Source organism: Gobius niger, assembly GCF_951799975.1.
Source record: "Gobius niger genome assembly, chromosome: 5".
NCBI classification, from domain to species: Eukaryota; Metazoa; Chordata; class Actinopteri; order Gobiiformes; family Gobiidae; genus Gobius; species Gobius niger.
In genome coordinates, this window is record NC_136856.1 from 26,254,048 (window position 1) to 26,269,976 (window position 15,929).

Below are 15,929 nucleotides of genomic sequence, written 5' to 3' on the forward strand. Positions count from 1 at the left end.
GAGGAGAGGCACAATGGCCGGATTTCTGTGCATTTGGGCGAGGAAAGCTCAACAGTGTTACTTAGACATTCCCATAAACTTAACTGACATGTGTTCTTGGGGTGGCCGCACATTTCGAGGGCTGCCATTCGGGGCCTCACCTTTTCACTCAAATGTGTTTAATTTCCCGAACACTGACGATGACGTTTGGAGCTATGATGTGGATTTTTTGGGCAGCGTTGTTGTGGAGTTTCACATTTTAAAACTCAACGTGGGAAATGAGTCTATTCCAGTGCCTGAACTTGAATAATGTTCATAATCCGATAGGTGAGGCGGCTGACACATTCTGCTGGCAAAAGTGGGAAAGATGTTATGTAAAAAATGCAAAAGAGCTTCTGCACATAACGTGAATGTGCCTAGTGCTGCGACGAAGAAGAGGAAATATACTTTATGAGCACTTTCTTTCATTTGTGAACTAAATTGTTTTAGCTAACATCTTCACACCTCCCAAACTTCAGCACGCTCCACCTCCATCTTCAGATTGAGTCTGTTGCCTGGAAACTGCTGTGCTCTCCACAAAGTCGTGATCCAGACACAGAAATGTTTTTTCTTTTTATATGAATGTGTACCGAGCAAGTTGCTGCCTTCCCTTTGGCAATGTGTTGTTAGTCAGCAGAATTGTGCTTATAAATTATGGCTGTTGTTTGTGCACCACCAAATGCTCCCGTCTGAGTTCACACAGGTATGTGAAAACAATGGCATGCACTGTGAGATTCTGAAAGGACATTTGTGTTCACTGCACAAAGAGAAGATGATGTCAGGTCAGAGAATATAAGATCGTTGGCATGAGGGCTGCACAAATTTTGGGGAATGAAAATAAATCTTAACTGCTTTCAGGAGCCTTATCAACAGAGAGGACTACATTTAAAAAAAAAAAAACTGCTTTAGATAAAAAAGCCTGTAGAGGCTGGAAATTACTGAAAAAGTAGGGTTGTAATTGTAATACAAAAAGTCTATTGTACTCTGCTAACACAATAATTCTTGAGTCCTTCAGTGTGACATCTTATTTTTCATATATTCTTTATCTATACTTTTTGGCCAATAACAAAGTTGAAACTGTAAAATTATTCAGTGTCAGTTATCACAGCCCATTGAGTCAGAGCTTGTGTTTTTTTTGTTAGCCACTGCTGTGGACATTCTTGTGAACTGCCGCAAACTTACAGGAGCTTTCTGTTAGCTCCCGGGCGCCTGTGTGTCCATGCAGGTCAGGGCTCCCCCTCAGTCTTAACTATGGACAGGATATTAGAAGAGTTGTCCCAGCATGAGAAAGCCCTGCTGCTGCTGCTGGTGGTGTTGAGGAAGCTTAGCTTAGCAGCCCCCAGCCACATGGACTGTCTTTTGATTATACGCTCAGCGAGGATGGAGGGGTGGATTGGGAAAAGGGAGGGTCAAAGGGTTGCGACTCACATCCTATGTGGCTCATGTTCATGGAAAGCAAAATCATCAGCACTGTTCACCACTCTCCACTGTAGCTGTGTGTATCATGCATTTAGCCAAGGTTTTGACCATGCCACCACACTATGTTGGCCATTTAGGAACCTTAATATCTAATCTCTCTTTTTATTGAGGTTATAGGATGAGCTTGTAGTAAAAATCACATCCAGCAATGTGGGCGAAGAAGCCTGAGGTTCAACATAACTTAGTCAGAGCACTGGGGGTGTTGCATTGCCACAAACACTTGGAATCCAGGGATCCTTTCATTGATACATTCAACTCTTAAAAGTCGCATCCCTTGATCAGAACATCTCCTACAATGAAGCAAAATCCAATATTTGCTCAAAACAATCATCTGCTGTCTGAGAGGGATGCCAGACTGTATAGAAATGGGGTTGCGAAAGGGATTTTTAGCAGTGGGGGTCTAGAGTAAGGGTTAATCCACTCCCCAAACACTGTCTCGACATCCAATCTGGCCTTTGGAAATGAGGGCACATATCAGCGCATTGAGCCGAGGGCTAGACCATTTCACCTCCAGGAAATTCCTCCTCAGATGTGTGTAACCAGACAGCGCTTATCAAGAGCCAGGGAAGCCCCAGACATGGAAACTACTCGGTGTAAGAATTCCAACATTTTCAGACTTCTAGGAAAACAAGATAGCTGTAGGGATCGTTGATTTTTGAGACTGTGATCGGGCATGTCATCTTTCAAAAAAGATCGAGTTCTCACTTTTGAGATGAGACAAGTTTGAGAGTTCATGAAGGCTGTGTAAAAACAACAAAAAGACCTGTGTAAAAGATGCTAACAGTGTCAGAACAAACTCCGCTGTTTGATTCTGCCTCCACTCCAAACACTTAATGAAGACCCCAAAAAGGACACAGTAAAAACACATTTTTGAGATATTATCACCAATATAACATTTGCAATTATTTGGTAGTATTTTTTGCTATCACACCACAGTTTTTGACACAATCCAAATAGTAACCGTTGCTATGAAACACAAGCTCAGATGGCGTAATTGCGTCACCTGTAGAGAACTAAAGTGGCTTCTGTTGGTACAAGGCGGTTTTGACATCAGCATATTTTGATGGCATGTGTCACTGTTAGTTAGACAGTAGTTTGTTTATGCCTATAGAATTCAGAATGACATAATGGAGGAACAAAGATCTATAGAAGCAGAGATGAGATGCGACCTGATGAACTTGTTTTACAGAGAGAGATACTTTGATCAAAAACAAGATATGGGAAATGGCAACTAAATGTCACGATGCATGCTCAAAAATCAATAAATCAATAAGAGCTGATTTTGTGTGAACAAATTTGTATGAAATGTATCTTATTTGTGATAGTTTTTGACTTCCTTTATTGAGCCATAAGGAAACTTTTGTGGACACAGTTGCTTAAAATGGAAATATCCGATATAATTGTGGTTTGTTAACTTGAAATAATTTCTGTGTGCGGTCAAGGGGCTTCATCGCCGAGGACGGTGTTGGGTTGTGTTTAAGTATTTGGTTGGAGCACCCTCAGCTGGCAGCAGGGGGAATTAAACATGCTAAAAACAATATACGAGCCTCCATTTGTAACCAACAGCATGTGAACATATCAAAGAGCCCCGATAAACGTGTTATTGTAGTTTTATATGATTATTTTTTAGGTATGCACCGATGGGCGACCACTTTTTCTCAAACCGATACCAGTATGAGTACTTTCATACGAGTACACGCCAATACCGAAATGAGTACAGGGCATTTGCTTCAAACATACAGTACTTAGATCATAGAGTGATTTGTTCTGGGTTATTGATTAGTTGCTTTCTCAGTTACATCTACTTAAGTACATTTTCTAAAACTGTCCAAACGTTGCTCAGTGCCTGTATTATTTATAGCAGTATTTTGATCAGTGCTTTGTCTGGTCAGAGGGTTAGATGATGTTTGTGCAATTGTAGTTAAAAATTATCTACTGCAATGTGACTGAGAAAAGGCTAGAGGTGCATAAAACTCCATTTCAGTGTCCATTGATCCATCCGGGGTGCGGGGGCAGCAGTCTCAGCAGAGATGCCCAGACTTCCCGATCCACGCACACCTCCTCAAGCTGTTCTGGGGGGACCCTGAGGCGACACCAGGCCAGCTTGGAGACGTAGTCCCACCAGCGTGTCCTGGACCTTCCATGAGGCCTCCTCCATTTCAGTGTATTTTCTTTTAAATAAATGCTTTTCGGTCATGATTTTTGATATATTTTTGGGAGCACAGTTTTGGACTGGGGGGCTTCAAGGACAAAAGTTGGGAACCACTGATTTAGATGATTGCTTATTTCTACTGTAACCATTGCAGCAGCAACTTGCTAAGATAGCATTTTTGGTTGTTTTTCCTCCATGCAGGCAGCCTATGTTAGCCCTTCCTTGTAGTTTTTAGTTGCTGGATTTGCTTTGCAGATGTATTAAGTCCCAAAAGCTAAGAATCACCAGAAGAATAGCCAGCTTGTCAGCAACGTTAGCCTGTTTGTCTTGTAAACACTGCGGACTAGTGTTTACAAAACTGCTTCTAGTTTTACAACCATTAAAAACAATGCATGATTAGTAAATATGACATGTCTGAATGAAACAGATTACACAGATTACCTTGCTTCTCTACTCCACTTACAATAAAGAAGTTATAGCCTTCAATCCTTATTATTGTATTTAGCAGCATTTCATATTCATAGTGCTCCTTCAAGATTCTGGTTGCAGCTGGTTCCACATTGAAGACATCTTTTAAACCCTTTTAAATCCACACTTCATGAGCCTATTAAATATCAATCTTTTCCCATGAAATGCAAAGCAGCACATACATTAGGCAGGCTGGTGTTTTGACAGCCACATTGACTCAGGGGTGGCCCATGTATTAGCACTTGTTAAAAGGGGGGCCTCTTGTCTTGAAGTGTGACATTAGAAACATACACCACATTAGTGCACCTGTAGACTGGGCCAGCTGTGGACCACAGCTATTCCAGGACCGGATCCAAGTCAGCACACTTGAAATGATTTATTGCTTCATGCTCAACATTCACTTTTGGATTTCATTTGAATAGTTCTGAGAGCGTAGTTTAATTCCAGGCATGTCTTTGATCAAGCAGTATGTAAATGAAAGGACATAGCCAGGTAGTCAGATGAGTCAGCGCGACACTGTTCCCACACTGCTCAACTAAAATTCACTCTGTAACATTCAAGCTTTCCTTGTACAGCTGTGGTTCTCAACATAGATATCACAGAAATGCCTTTAGCTATCTGAGCCTGCTCCTTAAAATGCATACTTCTGTAGCCAACTGCTTCCCGGACCTGTCTGAATCAAGCGTTCTATCTCCATACAAATGAATGGTGAGGCCAGTTTCTATAATAAAGTATGGCGACGTATGACATGTCCGTTTCATGTCACTTACTGTAAATGATTTCTGTGATTTCTCTTTCTTTAAAGCAGTACTAAGTAACTTGTTAATAATAAATCCTTTCCGTAGTCCCTCTGGGGGCAATACAAGGGTTGATGGGATGGGGGGGGTCTTTCATCTCCCCCTGGTGTCTCTGGCCAGAAAACCACCCTTTCAGCTTTCCTGCACCGGGTCGGAGGCGCAATACACACTAATGGAATCACGAAGAAGAAGCTAGCAGGCCAACGGGCAAAGCTAACTGCGGGCTAGTGCCACTTAAACAGTATTTACAGGCAAGTTTGAGTGAAAAAAAATATTTCCATTGTGTAATTGGATGTACAATATCCCTCTCCCACTTTGTCCTTTCTGTCAGCGTAGGATTTACTCTCACGGACTATTAATGAGTAAAAAAACGTGCATGCTACGACACCTGCAGTGGCGCCTATGGCCTCTAGGGGCACAAGTTACGTTGTACTGCTTTAACATGTTATGAGATAATGTTTGGTGGCATTTGGATGTGTATCTGATCCCACAAAAAGCAGAAATTTGACTGATTAGCATTTAGCATTTAGCTCAGAGGCCACTTGTATAGGCTAATTCTTATAAGTAAAATCTCAAAAGATCTGTACAGTCATCAGTGAGTTCGTACTAGACTTCGATATCACCTAAATATGGTCCATGGGTTGATTACAGCTGAAAACATCTCAATCTTTCAAATTTGTTATTTGACGGCTAATGCTAAGGACGGTTTCAATACAAAGACAAGGCTAAAGTGGAAGTTTGGAAAATCATGACCGTGCATTTTTGGTTTAGGCTGTGTTAGCAAGCCTAAATCAGAGGGAAGACCAGTGATTTTGCGATTGTGCAGCCGGAGCCGATTTTTAGTTGGTCAAAATGATTGCTGATCATGACAGTGATATCATCAGGACATGCCTATTTCTGATTTAGCTATTATGACTAAAACACAAACACCAAATCTACTTTAATCACTACACAGATCATTTTCTCTCTCTAAATAGTTTAGCAGACAGACAATAAATAACTTTGTTTAGTCTAAAAAAGAATCTGGGATTGGTCCGTCATGGTCCACTGCTGATTCCACTGTATAATACCCCGCCAATTACTCCCCATTAACTGTCATTATGTGTGATAATCCACGTTTCGTAATAGCCACTTGTCCATTGTCTCCAGGCAGCGAATCCTCTGCTCTGGCCGTGCATTTGTAGATCTTCCCTGTGCAGTTTGGCCTGAAACTCCTGTCATTTGCAATCAGCTTTTTCTAAACATGGCACCACCGAACGTCTGCACTGATGGGAGCGTAATCATGTGGTCAACCTGGTGAAGTTGATGGGTTTTAGGTCTAAATTGTGAAAAGATGGAAGACAATTTGTGTAGCGCCAATCAGCAAGAAGATCTGTAATGTTAACAGTAACAGTTGTCAATAATTTATTTTAGAAAACCTGGAAAGCTTACTTTTTAGTTGCTTTAGATGGGGAAACAAAGGTGACATACTTTTGTGTTAGAAATTCATTACGCATAGTGATTGGACAGTGGATTTTTTTGGCCCAGGATACTACTTGCACTCACTGCCAGGAAACAAGCCTTTGTATTGGTAACTCAAAAGAATCTGAATTGCGACCCTTTTATGTGCATTAGTGGAAATAGAGATGAATTTCTTTCAGTCTTAAATACATTTTGATCCAGAGTTGCCCTTTTTTGCCTGCAGAGACAAGCTGGTGCGTTAATCTAATCTTAAAATAAGGCAATAAGAGTAGCTGTGTGAATAGCTGTGCAATATGTGCATTTATGCAAGCATATAATCTTAATTTTTTTTTTTTCCATCTTTGCAGAATGTTTACAAAGTATGCCCTTGAGCTGCACCGTGGCGCAGAGGTCAATGCTTTTGCCTCACAGTTAAAGGGTCTGAGTTTGTGTCCTGGACCTGGTCTGTCTGTGGACTTTGCATGTTCTCCCTGTGTCTGCTTAGGTTTTCTCTGCACTTGTTTGGGCACAACTTCTGGTATAGAAAGAATAAGATGGTTTTAAGAAGTATCAAATAAAAAACATGTTTCAGGTCAGTGTAAGCAGTAACACTTGTAAAACTCCACTCTCACATAAGACAATAATCAAGCTTCACATTGATATTAGTCACAAATTGTTCTCATATTTATTGGTCTTTTTCGATATGATTTAATTTTTTCATGAGAAAAATAAATACATGTAGCTGCTTCATTAACTTATATCTATTTTATATTTTATATGATCAGCTCGGTTTTATTTTGGTGCCAAATTTGTGTTTTTCTCTTTTTTTGTACCGTGTTTGTACCGTGTGCTTTGATTTTTGCATGTGAAGTGTCTGTCTGTCCACCCAGTGCTTTGGAAGTCAGCCGTGTGACTTGTTAAAAGCTGTTGACTGCTGTAATTGCAGTGGATTAGCACTCATGTGTCACATTGTTACAGCACAGGCACTGACATCATTGAGCTGACAGGTTTCGGACAGCTCATCTACAGCATGAAATTAACATCAAGAGTTCTTATTAAACCAAGACGTCTTGAAATACAAGTGATAGAACACTACTCAGTGCTCAGCCACTCAGCCTCCCACATGTTGATTGCTGAACGCCATACTTGTTTTGGCTTTTGCCTATCCTCCACATCCTTCCGGTAACGCCCAATTGCCTTTGTATTTCATCCAGCACCCCGCAACTGCATCAGTGTCTCAACCCCCGACTTACATGATTATCATTTTCTTTCCATATCGTTAGCCTCGTAATGACCCAAGTCCCGAAGTCGTATTAATTTTTTTTTGGAATATGCTTTTGACGAAATGTATGTGTATTTTTTATTTCTAATGTGATATAAAAATCTCAATTGCCCAAAAGATTACACCGGTGATTATGCTGGTATGCCGACCAAATAGTGCTTGGATCAGACACAGATCCTTTTTAATCAGACAGCTTCGTTATTAAATAACAATACGCCACAGCCCCTTCTGATACCAGCGCTATAGTTCCAGCAGTAAAATACTACTCTGGGAAAGTTTGTTGTAATGTGGAGCGAGGGGAGGAGCGGCTTAAAGGGACAGAGGCGATTATGCAATGCATCAAAGAGAAGTCGGGCCAAGTGAAAGCTTTTTTTGAGCAAAAGTAAAAAGAAAATCCTAACCTGCTTTCTTCGCCTTGGCCTTAACCAGTGCCTCCAGTGACCTAAAACAAGCCGCGGTGCTGAGAGTAAACACAGTGCACTCTGACAATAGTGCGGCCCCTGCTGTGGTGCAGCCAGTGGCAGCTTCTGAATGGACCCAGATGATTGATGGAAGTCAGATCTGCTTGACCCCTGGATGAACCGCTACTGCTGCTGTGCAAGATGCGGGGGGACCCTCTCATGCATGTGCTGCTGGGACCACTTTGGATCAGCTCTGATTCATACAACCCTGGTTCTGGAAAACAGCAAAATGTCAAAAAGTTATCGCGTTGTTTTATGAAAGGAAGGGTACAAAAAGCTTGACAAAACTTCCCTAATAGAGAAATAGAAAAAAAAAAAGATTATGCTTCCAGAGCCACGTTGTCGCCCCAGCGCCAAATCTGCGAGATTCCAAGTTGGACAATCAAATTCAGCAGGACACCCCTCTATAGCGCCATCTCTGGCTGGACATACAAAGAACATGCACTTGGCTTGTGAACTCAAACCAGGGACCTTTCAAAACAAAACAAATTACATCTAACATTTCATAACTCACCTTTGACACTCACCTGGCTTCTGTTGTCGGTGACATCATCTGCACACCCTCTTTGTCCATCCTCTTTTGTTGTTACGGTAATCAGAATCAGATTAGCCACTCTCAGCTGCTACATTTGAATGATTGCTGGCTGCCATCCCAAGGACGTGCATACTGTAAACAGGATTACGTAACGCACTTCCATCACCTTCCTTCACGTATAGGTGGACTTTATAGCGTGCAGAGGGAGGTGGGGCCGCGGGTGTCAGGGCGGGCGCACATGTCTCTGTTTATGTTCTAACAGCTGTCAGATTTTTAACGGGACGATCACACCTCGCCTCAGGGTCCCCTTTGTAGTGAGTAGTGCATTGATTTCGCCCCCAAAAAAACAGTCACAGAAGCCGGCCTTGTCTTCAAACTTTGACTTTTGCCTTGTTAATTTAGTGGGTTTGAGATATAGCCTGACGCGAGATTGTGCTGTTAAAGTGTTCACTGGACAGTTGTGAGGTAGTTGTTGTTGTTTACAGGATTAGCATGTTTAGCTAGCTGCAATAAGCTTATACCACATGGATCTTTGCTTCTTCTCCAGTTTAGATCGGCGCAAAGGCCAATTTAAGTAAGTTAGTAAGTACACTTTGGGTAAGTTCCCAAAGAGTCCAGTGCACGGCCATAATGCACTTTGTTGTCACCAAGAACTTCTAATGTTTGCTTGAGTAAATTTGTTCAAAATTGGCATTGCTCCTACTTACCTTTGTGTTCACTTCATGTGATGGCCTGTCTATAATCAAAGAAACTATAACTACTTTGATCAACAACTATTTTATCTACTAATGTACTTTACAGTAAAACGTTCCCCTCTGCATCCGTTGTCTGATTCACACAAACAGCACAGAGCACGCTACACCACCGAAAGGCCTGCTTTGCCAAAAAGTCTATTTGCTACAGCATCGTTCAACAATTCATCTTGTGGAGACTGTTCTTATGTTTCAAGAGCTCGCAGGGAACATGAGTCCTTTTCCGAGCGACTGTGCTGTTGGAGAGGAAAGCTTTCATTAGAGGAAGTTAAACAGGACAGAGGACATCCAGCTGGCTTTGTCTGATTATTTGTGAGACGACAAATAGCATTCCGCGGCAAACAACAAAAGGGATGCATTCGGCTTTTAATGGAGTCCACTCGTGCTGTATGAAGCTGCTGCGCTTTGAAAACAGCTCGAATTGAGATGTTTCCAGGGTCTTTATTGTGCACATTTTTTTTTCTGACCTGTTTTTTAGTCTTTACTAAGGCAAAGTGTACTGTCAATGCTATGCTAAGCACTGGAATAATAGTTAATGTCTTTTGAATGCATGATTGGAGTCAAAGCATTTTATCTAAAGAATGAATATATGCTTTGCAATCTTAATACAGAAGTAATAAGGTGTCTTTTGGGGTTTTGTCATAGTCCTGGTTAGCTACTTGTAAGACCTTAAATACTTTTTCAAATTTAGAAAAGGACATGCCTGGTTTCAATGCCTCTGCACGATTAATTCTTCAAAGCATGATGCTGAAGCTTTAAGTAGGGATGCACGATCTGATACTGTTATCGGATATCGGAGCCGATACCAGAAAAAGATAAAATAAAGGGATATCCTATACTGAGCCGATACCAGTTTTGGCTCTCACCGCTTTAAAAACACTTTAACCAAGTAAATCTAAGTGAATATTGGCATGTTGTACTTCATTTTGACGCTCAGAACCAGGAGGATTAAATCGTTGAGGTAGTTTAACCTCCTCAAATGCAGTTTTGATCGACGCACAAAATGCCGCGGCTAACAACAGTATACTCAAGCTAGCGGCAACATGCTAATGCTAAGGTCAACTAATCATGGATGGGACAGAAACTTTGATTTGATCTAGCCTAATAAAAGAGTGGGCCATTTTCCAATTATTCTTGTTTAATGTTTTCCCACTACAGTTTATTAATAGATAAAGCCTATAATTGACCACATCGTGTTTTCAAGAAAAAAATTAGACTTCATTGATCTCACAATGAATAAAACAGGACCAACTTTTTCATTCACAATACTTTTAGGAACGTCTCCTGGTATCGGTTAATATCGGATTTCGGCAGATACTCAAACCCCAAGTACTGGTATAGGAAGCAAAAAAGCTGGATCGGTGCATCTCTAACTTTAAGAAAATCAAGAGCCTTGGCAGAAATATAGTTGTATTGAATCAAACTTGACTCGAGTTTAACCTTTGTAAACATTTTGACAGGCACAGCTTTCGAAGAGAAGATCACATGTGCTTGGATTTTGGTGCCTATGGTTTACAACACTGACCTCTATTGCCATCGAGTTGGGTTTCAGTTTAGACTGTGCAGCCATTCATCTGACACATTTACTGAGGTGGTGCTAAATCAGGATCACTTTTATAGAACAGTCTATAAAAGTATGTAGGCCAAGGAATCTAGAAAACATGTCTGATACTGGTGCTTTCAGAAAATGCTTCCTCTCCAAAAACATTGTTGCGGACTTGATGTTTGTGACATATTCCTGAACTATAAACTGTACGACGTTGTGTCTGAAGCTAATTTGATGATGAACTTAAAGGGCCAAATCTTTGTCATCTGTTCATGTCGAATGCTAGTTTTATTTGGATTTTATTTCTTATGCAGTATTGTCCGAGAACAGATCACTGCACACATTTTGATCAAAGTAATTCAAACTTTATTGTGTGACTGTATTTTACCCATGGAAAATATGTATGTACTGTAAATACAAGCTTTTTTCTTCTCGCAAAACAAACCAACTGGACTTAAATGCAAAAAAGTGGCCTTAGATTCTCTAAAAGCCCCTTTTATTGTCTATAGTAAAACAAAAGCTTTATCTTGTGAGTTGCTTTGCTGTAATAGTGTTTCTTTGGTTTGGATGACTGAAATTGAATGGAGAACAGAAAGCAAAAAGATTTAGCTCTTTTCACAAATGAGAACTTTTGGATGACTTTAGCTTTTCATTATCTCAAGAACCGTCATTACAAGTCAGTGTTGGGTCAATAGGTCAAAATATTTCAAAATTGTATGTTGAAACCACATATAGCTATTTCCGTTTTGCCATTGAAACCTTCTTTAATGATTCACTCTTTCATTTCTATATCAGCCATCGGTGTTGTGTCTTCTGCACACAGGGGCACACTGTACAGCCTGCATTTGGGACATGTGTTTGGAGTTTGAGGAGCTCAGGCCTCTGTCATCTCTTGGAGCTGGCAGACATAGGAACACAATGGCCTGTTCACAAGTGCCGTCCCACTGGGCAATACAGAGTCAGTCAGTGGCTAAATGTCAGCCAACTGGGAAATAATGAGGCCACTTCCTGTCTGCGCCTATATAGTGTTGTTGTCTAGAGACCCATGAGACTGGACAATGGAAAGGCTATGCCAGCTATTCAAAGTGCCATATAAATTGAACCAGGAAGATGCCGTTTCTTCCTGGTTCCTACTTTCTTTCACCTCCTCTCTGTCAGTCATAGTCTCTCATACAGCGTTCTCCAGTCAATCACCTCCCAGTCCATTCTTAATATCATTGCACTCACTTGTCTGCAAAACATTCATCTTTCACCGCAGCAACTGAACCATCAGCCTCCTAGCTAGAGATGCACCGATCCAGCTTTTTTACCTCCTATACTTGGGATTTGAATACCAATATCTGATACTACCTGATACTAGACTTTCTATGGCTCGCTGTGAATGAAAAATTGAATGGCCATCTTTGCAAACGAGATGTTGCATATCAAACGGGTTTTCTATTGACAAACTGTAACTGAAACATTAAGGATCATTGCGTTCATATAAACAATGAAGTGATCTGAACAATGTGTGTATTACAAATACGTTTGATCATTTGTTCTTTCACAGCATTTCATGAACTAAATTACAAACATGGAGACCTTGTACAGTGGCCAATATTATTTCATTATTTTAGGTTGCCTGTAGTTTCTGTCCCAGTCCGGATTAGTTGATGCAAGCACTAGCAACTGCTGCTAGCTGCGTTTTTTTACACAGCGATCAGTGGAAAGAGGGATATTGTACATTGTGCCACAACCCAATTACACAGTGGAGATATTTTTTTTCACTCAAACTTGGCTGTAAATACTGCTAAAGTGGCGCTAGCTAGCGTTAGCTTTGCCTGTTAGCCTGTTAGCGTCTTCTTCGTGATATACCAATGTACGCAGACACTGAAGGCAAGGTGGGTGAAGTGTCTTGCCCAAGGACACAGCGACATTGTGCACCTTCAGGAGGTGGGATTCGAACCCTCGACCTTCCGATCACGAGATGACCCACTCTTTAGTTTTTTCTCAAATCAGAAATTGACTTGGGATAAGCTAAAAAGTTTGTTTTTATGTAAAACAGGTTCACATAATAAACCTGATATTATGTAAATAACAGGTTTATTAACATTTCACTACATAATGCAGTGGATCTACAAGTGGTGTTTTTAGCCCCGTCAATTTGAATAGAACACACGTCTGTAGTTGTAATGCATATAGTGGTAATTTAGTCCCTTGTGGTGGCCATATAAACTGTAGCCCTTGCCCTCAGTCACTTCCAATCCTTGTGTAAGAGTCTCCAGACTCCCCCGTGGTCCGAGGAGCTGACAGAAGCCTTCAGCCGGCCAGAGCCCTCTCTCACACAGCTGTGCAAATAAATGAACAAGGAAATGTAATCTGGTAATTGTTTTGGCTTCTATAGCAGCAGTCTGAAGGGATTCCCCTCCAGTGCAGGCCAGTGTTTGTGTGAATAAATGGATTTGTAGTGGGACGGGGTCTGAAAGTGGCGCTATGGCAGACTGTGTTGTCAGACTTTCCGTGTTAAGATTTTTTCAGGTAGGTTTCATGCTTTCAACATGTCATCAAAGAACTAGGAAAATCCCCCCAAAAGTCTGATTTTCTGACACTGTAACATTAAATAATTAGAATAAGTTCTATGTGTATTTTCGAGACACATAATTTTTAAGTTACTTAACAAACACAACAAGACTAAAGTGTCAAAGATGTAAAAGTGAGTTAGTATACCTGACCTGTAACAGCCTTTTGAGAAAATGTGCCTTCTTGAATGAACCTCCTGTGTGCTAATAATACATTTAAGCCATGCAAATGCATGCAAACAGCAGCGTCCCCTCCTCAAAGGCCCTGTCCACTGTTCGAGCATAAATCCCCTGTCAGTGCTTATTAGGCCTGTACTGCCATTCGCTGGGATGATGGCGGCTTATGCCAAGCTTGTTAGTGTTTAGTGCTGTGAACCCGGAGAGAGCTGATATACGGCCAACAGCCCCTTTGTACGGACTACGGTCCATCCTATAAGATTTACACGTCAAACGTGCTCAGGGTATGGATACTGGTCATTGCGCGCTCCTAAGGCACCAATATGTGGCTTGACTTTAAATAGAGATGTTGGTTCTAATGTTGTTGACATTTCCTCTTCTTTTCTGCCTCAGGCCGTGACTGGACGATGCTTTGGTGAGAGGAATTTCCGAGTAGGATTGGAGAACGGGATACTGCTATGCGAGTAAGTGACCAGATTTGCACTTTCAGCTAGTCACATAACATGGTCAACTGTTAATTCATTCACATCCACAGTCAAATCAGTTCTCATAAGAAATTGGTTTGTTGAAGTGGTTCTCAATGGAGATCTACGTTTGCCCTTAGTCATGACTGTGCGACCTATTTCTAAAACTAAAACAAAAGTTGCTTGCTTAAATTATAAACAAGCTTCACGCGGTATAAGTCTATTTAGAAATATAAGGCAATCAATAAAACACATAACTTTGAAAATGTATTATAGCACCATGTGACCTACTTTTGTTCATTTACCTACCCCAAATGAAAACGTTTTTGTCAGTCATGATATAACCTGCCACCATATTGGATGCAAATTTTAAGGATTTATTTATTTATTTGACATATACATTGCAATTCAATATAGTACAAAACAAGTTTGTAGCTGATGCAATGAAAAGGGTGTATAGCTAGTGCTAGCTTTCAAACTGAACCTGAATTGAACTCACAAAGCTAACTGCACATCTACCCTGCCTTTTTTGCTGGCACAGAGAGGCAACAGAAATCACTACAACCACAGGATGCTCCACAAAATGGTGCCTAAAATGCTAATGGATGATTAGCAACTGTGATTAGCTTGCAAATCTAATAATGCAACATAAGACGTCTCCTGGCAATTGAAAGATGTTGGGTAAATGTTTGCCTTTTTAAATGTGTGTGGAAGTGGTGCTGAACAAAAAGGCATTTTTTTTAAAATCAGTAGTTCATGTAATTTCAAGCTTTTAGAGATCGATATGTTCGGTTTCCGCCTTTTTAGCTCTTTGTTAGCCCCCAGTATACACGGCATCTTTGTAATGCTCGAGAGAAAAGAACTACTCTTTCACCCATTACTCCACCGCGACTTAACAAATGCAAGATCATGAATAGATGTTCTACTAAATAAAGATAGGCTTACAGAGGTATTTAGAGGAGCAAAGTGGTACAGCAGCCCATAACTACATACAAAACTGAGAATGATAACCATGATTCTAGCATAAGCTTCCTGCTACATGCTAACTCTAGCTTCGAGTGCCAGTTTCTCACTTCAACCAATGGGCGCTGGCTGCTCTGCTTTATGACCACGACACTGGGGGCCACCATTGCTGTAGTACCTCCATATCGCCACTAGGCCCCCTTTGAAAAGCATTGGAGTTTGAGACACCTTAAAAACAACTTTAACGCATGGTTTAAATTTTTTCAACACTAGACTAGGCTAGATATTCCTCCTGAGATAATGCTGGGTTAATCACAATATATGAAACCAGGCTGGTTTTCGTAAAAAAGAATTTTTGAAATCTCGTACTTAATGAGGCTCGGACCGTTAGCATTGGAGCAGCGCGAGCTACACGTCACGCAAGGGCCGAGTCTACGGTGAAGATCCCGCCCGTATGTCCTTTTTAGGAACATGCTTCGTCAGAGCTGGGGAGGGGGAGTCTGTAAGTCCGCCATGAATTCCCCCACGACCGCGGTCATTATGGTAAACGGGGAGGAGTGAGCATAAGACGTCCATTATTTTTTTTACAGTCTATGACTTCAACTGGACAATTTTCTGTATAAAAAATTCCACATGGATCTGATATTGGCTTGACTTTATTTGTGTGTGGACAAATATGTTTATAGACCACCAGAGAGAGCTGCCTATTATTATCATCATTGTGAAGGACCTAGCTATAAGGAAACAAAGACAAAAGTGCAATACATGAGTCAAGACCAAGGTTCAGAAAATTGGAGCGCAAAACTCCCGCCAGGGTCAGTCCAGGTCTGAAAAAAT

The 15,929-nt window shown here is 41.0% G+C and overlaps 1 protein-coding gene across 10 annotated transcripts in view; it reads left to right on the top strand.

Moving 5' to 3' along the window:
* The window catches only part of LOC306963637 (LIM and calponin homology domains-containing protein 1-like), a 102,235-nt gene that overhangs the window by 18,400 nt on the left and 67,906 nt on the right, over window positions 1-15,929 (top strand). For all 10 annotated transcript variants that reach the window (XM_079557240.1, XM_079557235.1, XM_079557238.1 and 7 more), the window contains exon 2: window positions 14,059-14,129. In XM_079557240.1, coding sequence (XP_079413366.1) covers window positions 14,059-14,129 — 71 coding nt within the window. The remainder of the gene's footprint in view (window positions 1-14,058; window positions 14,130-15,929) is intronic.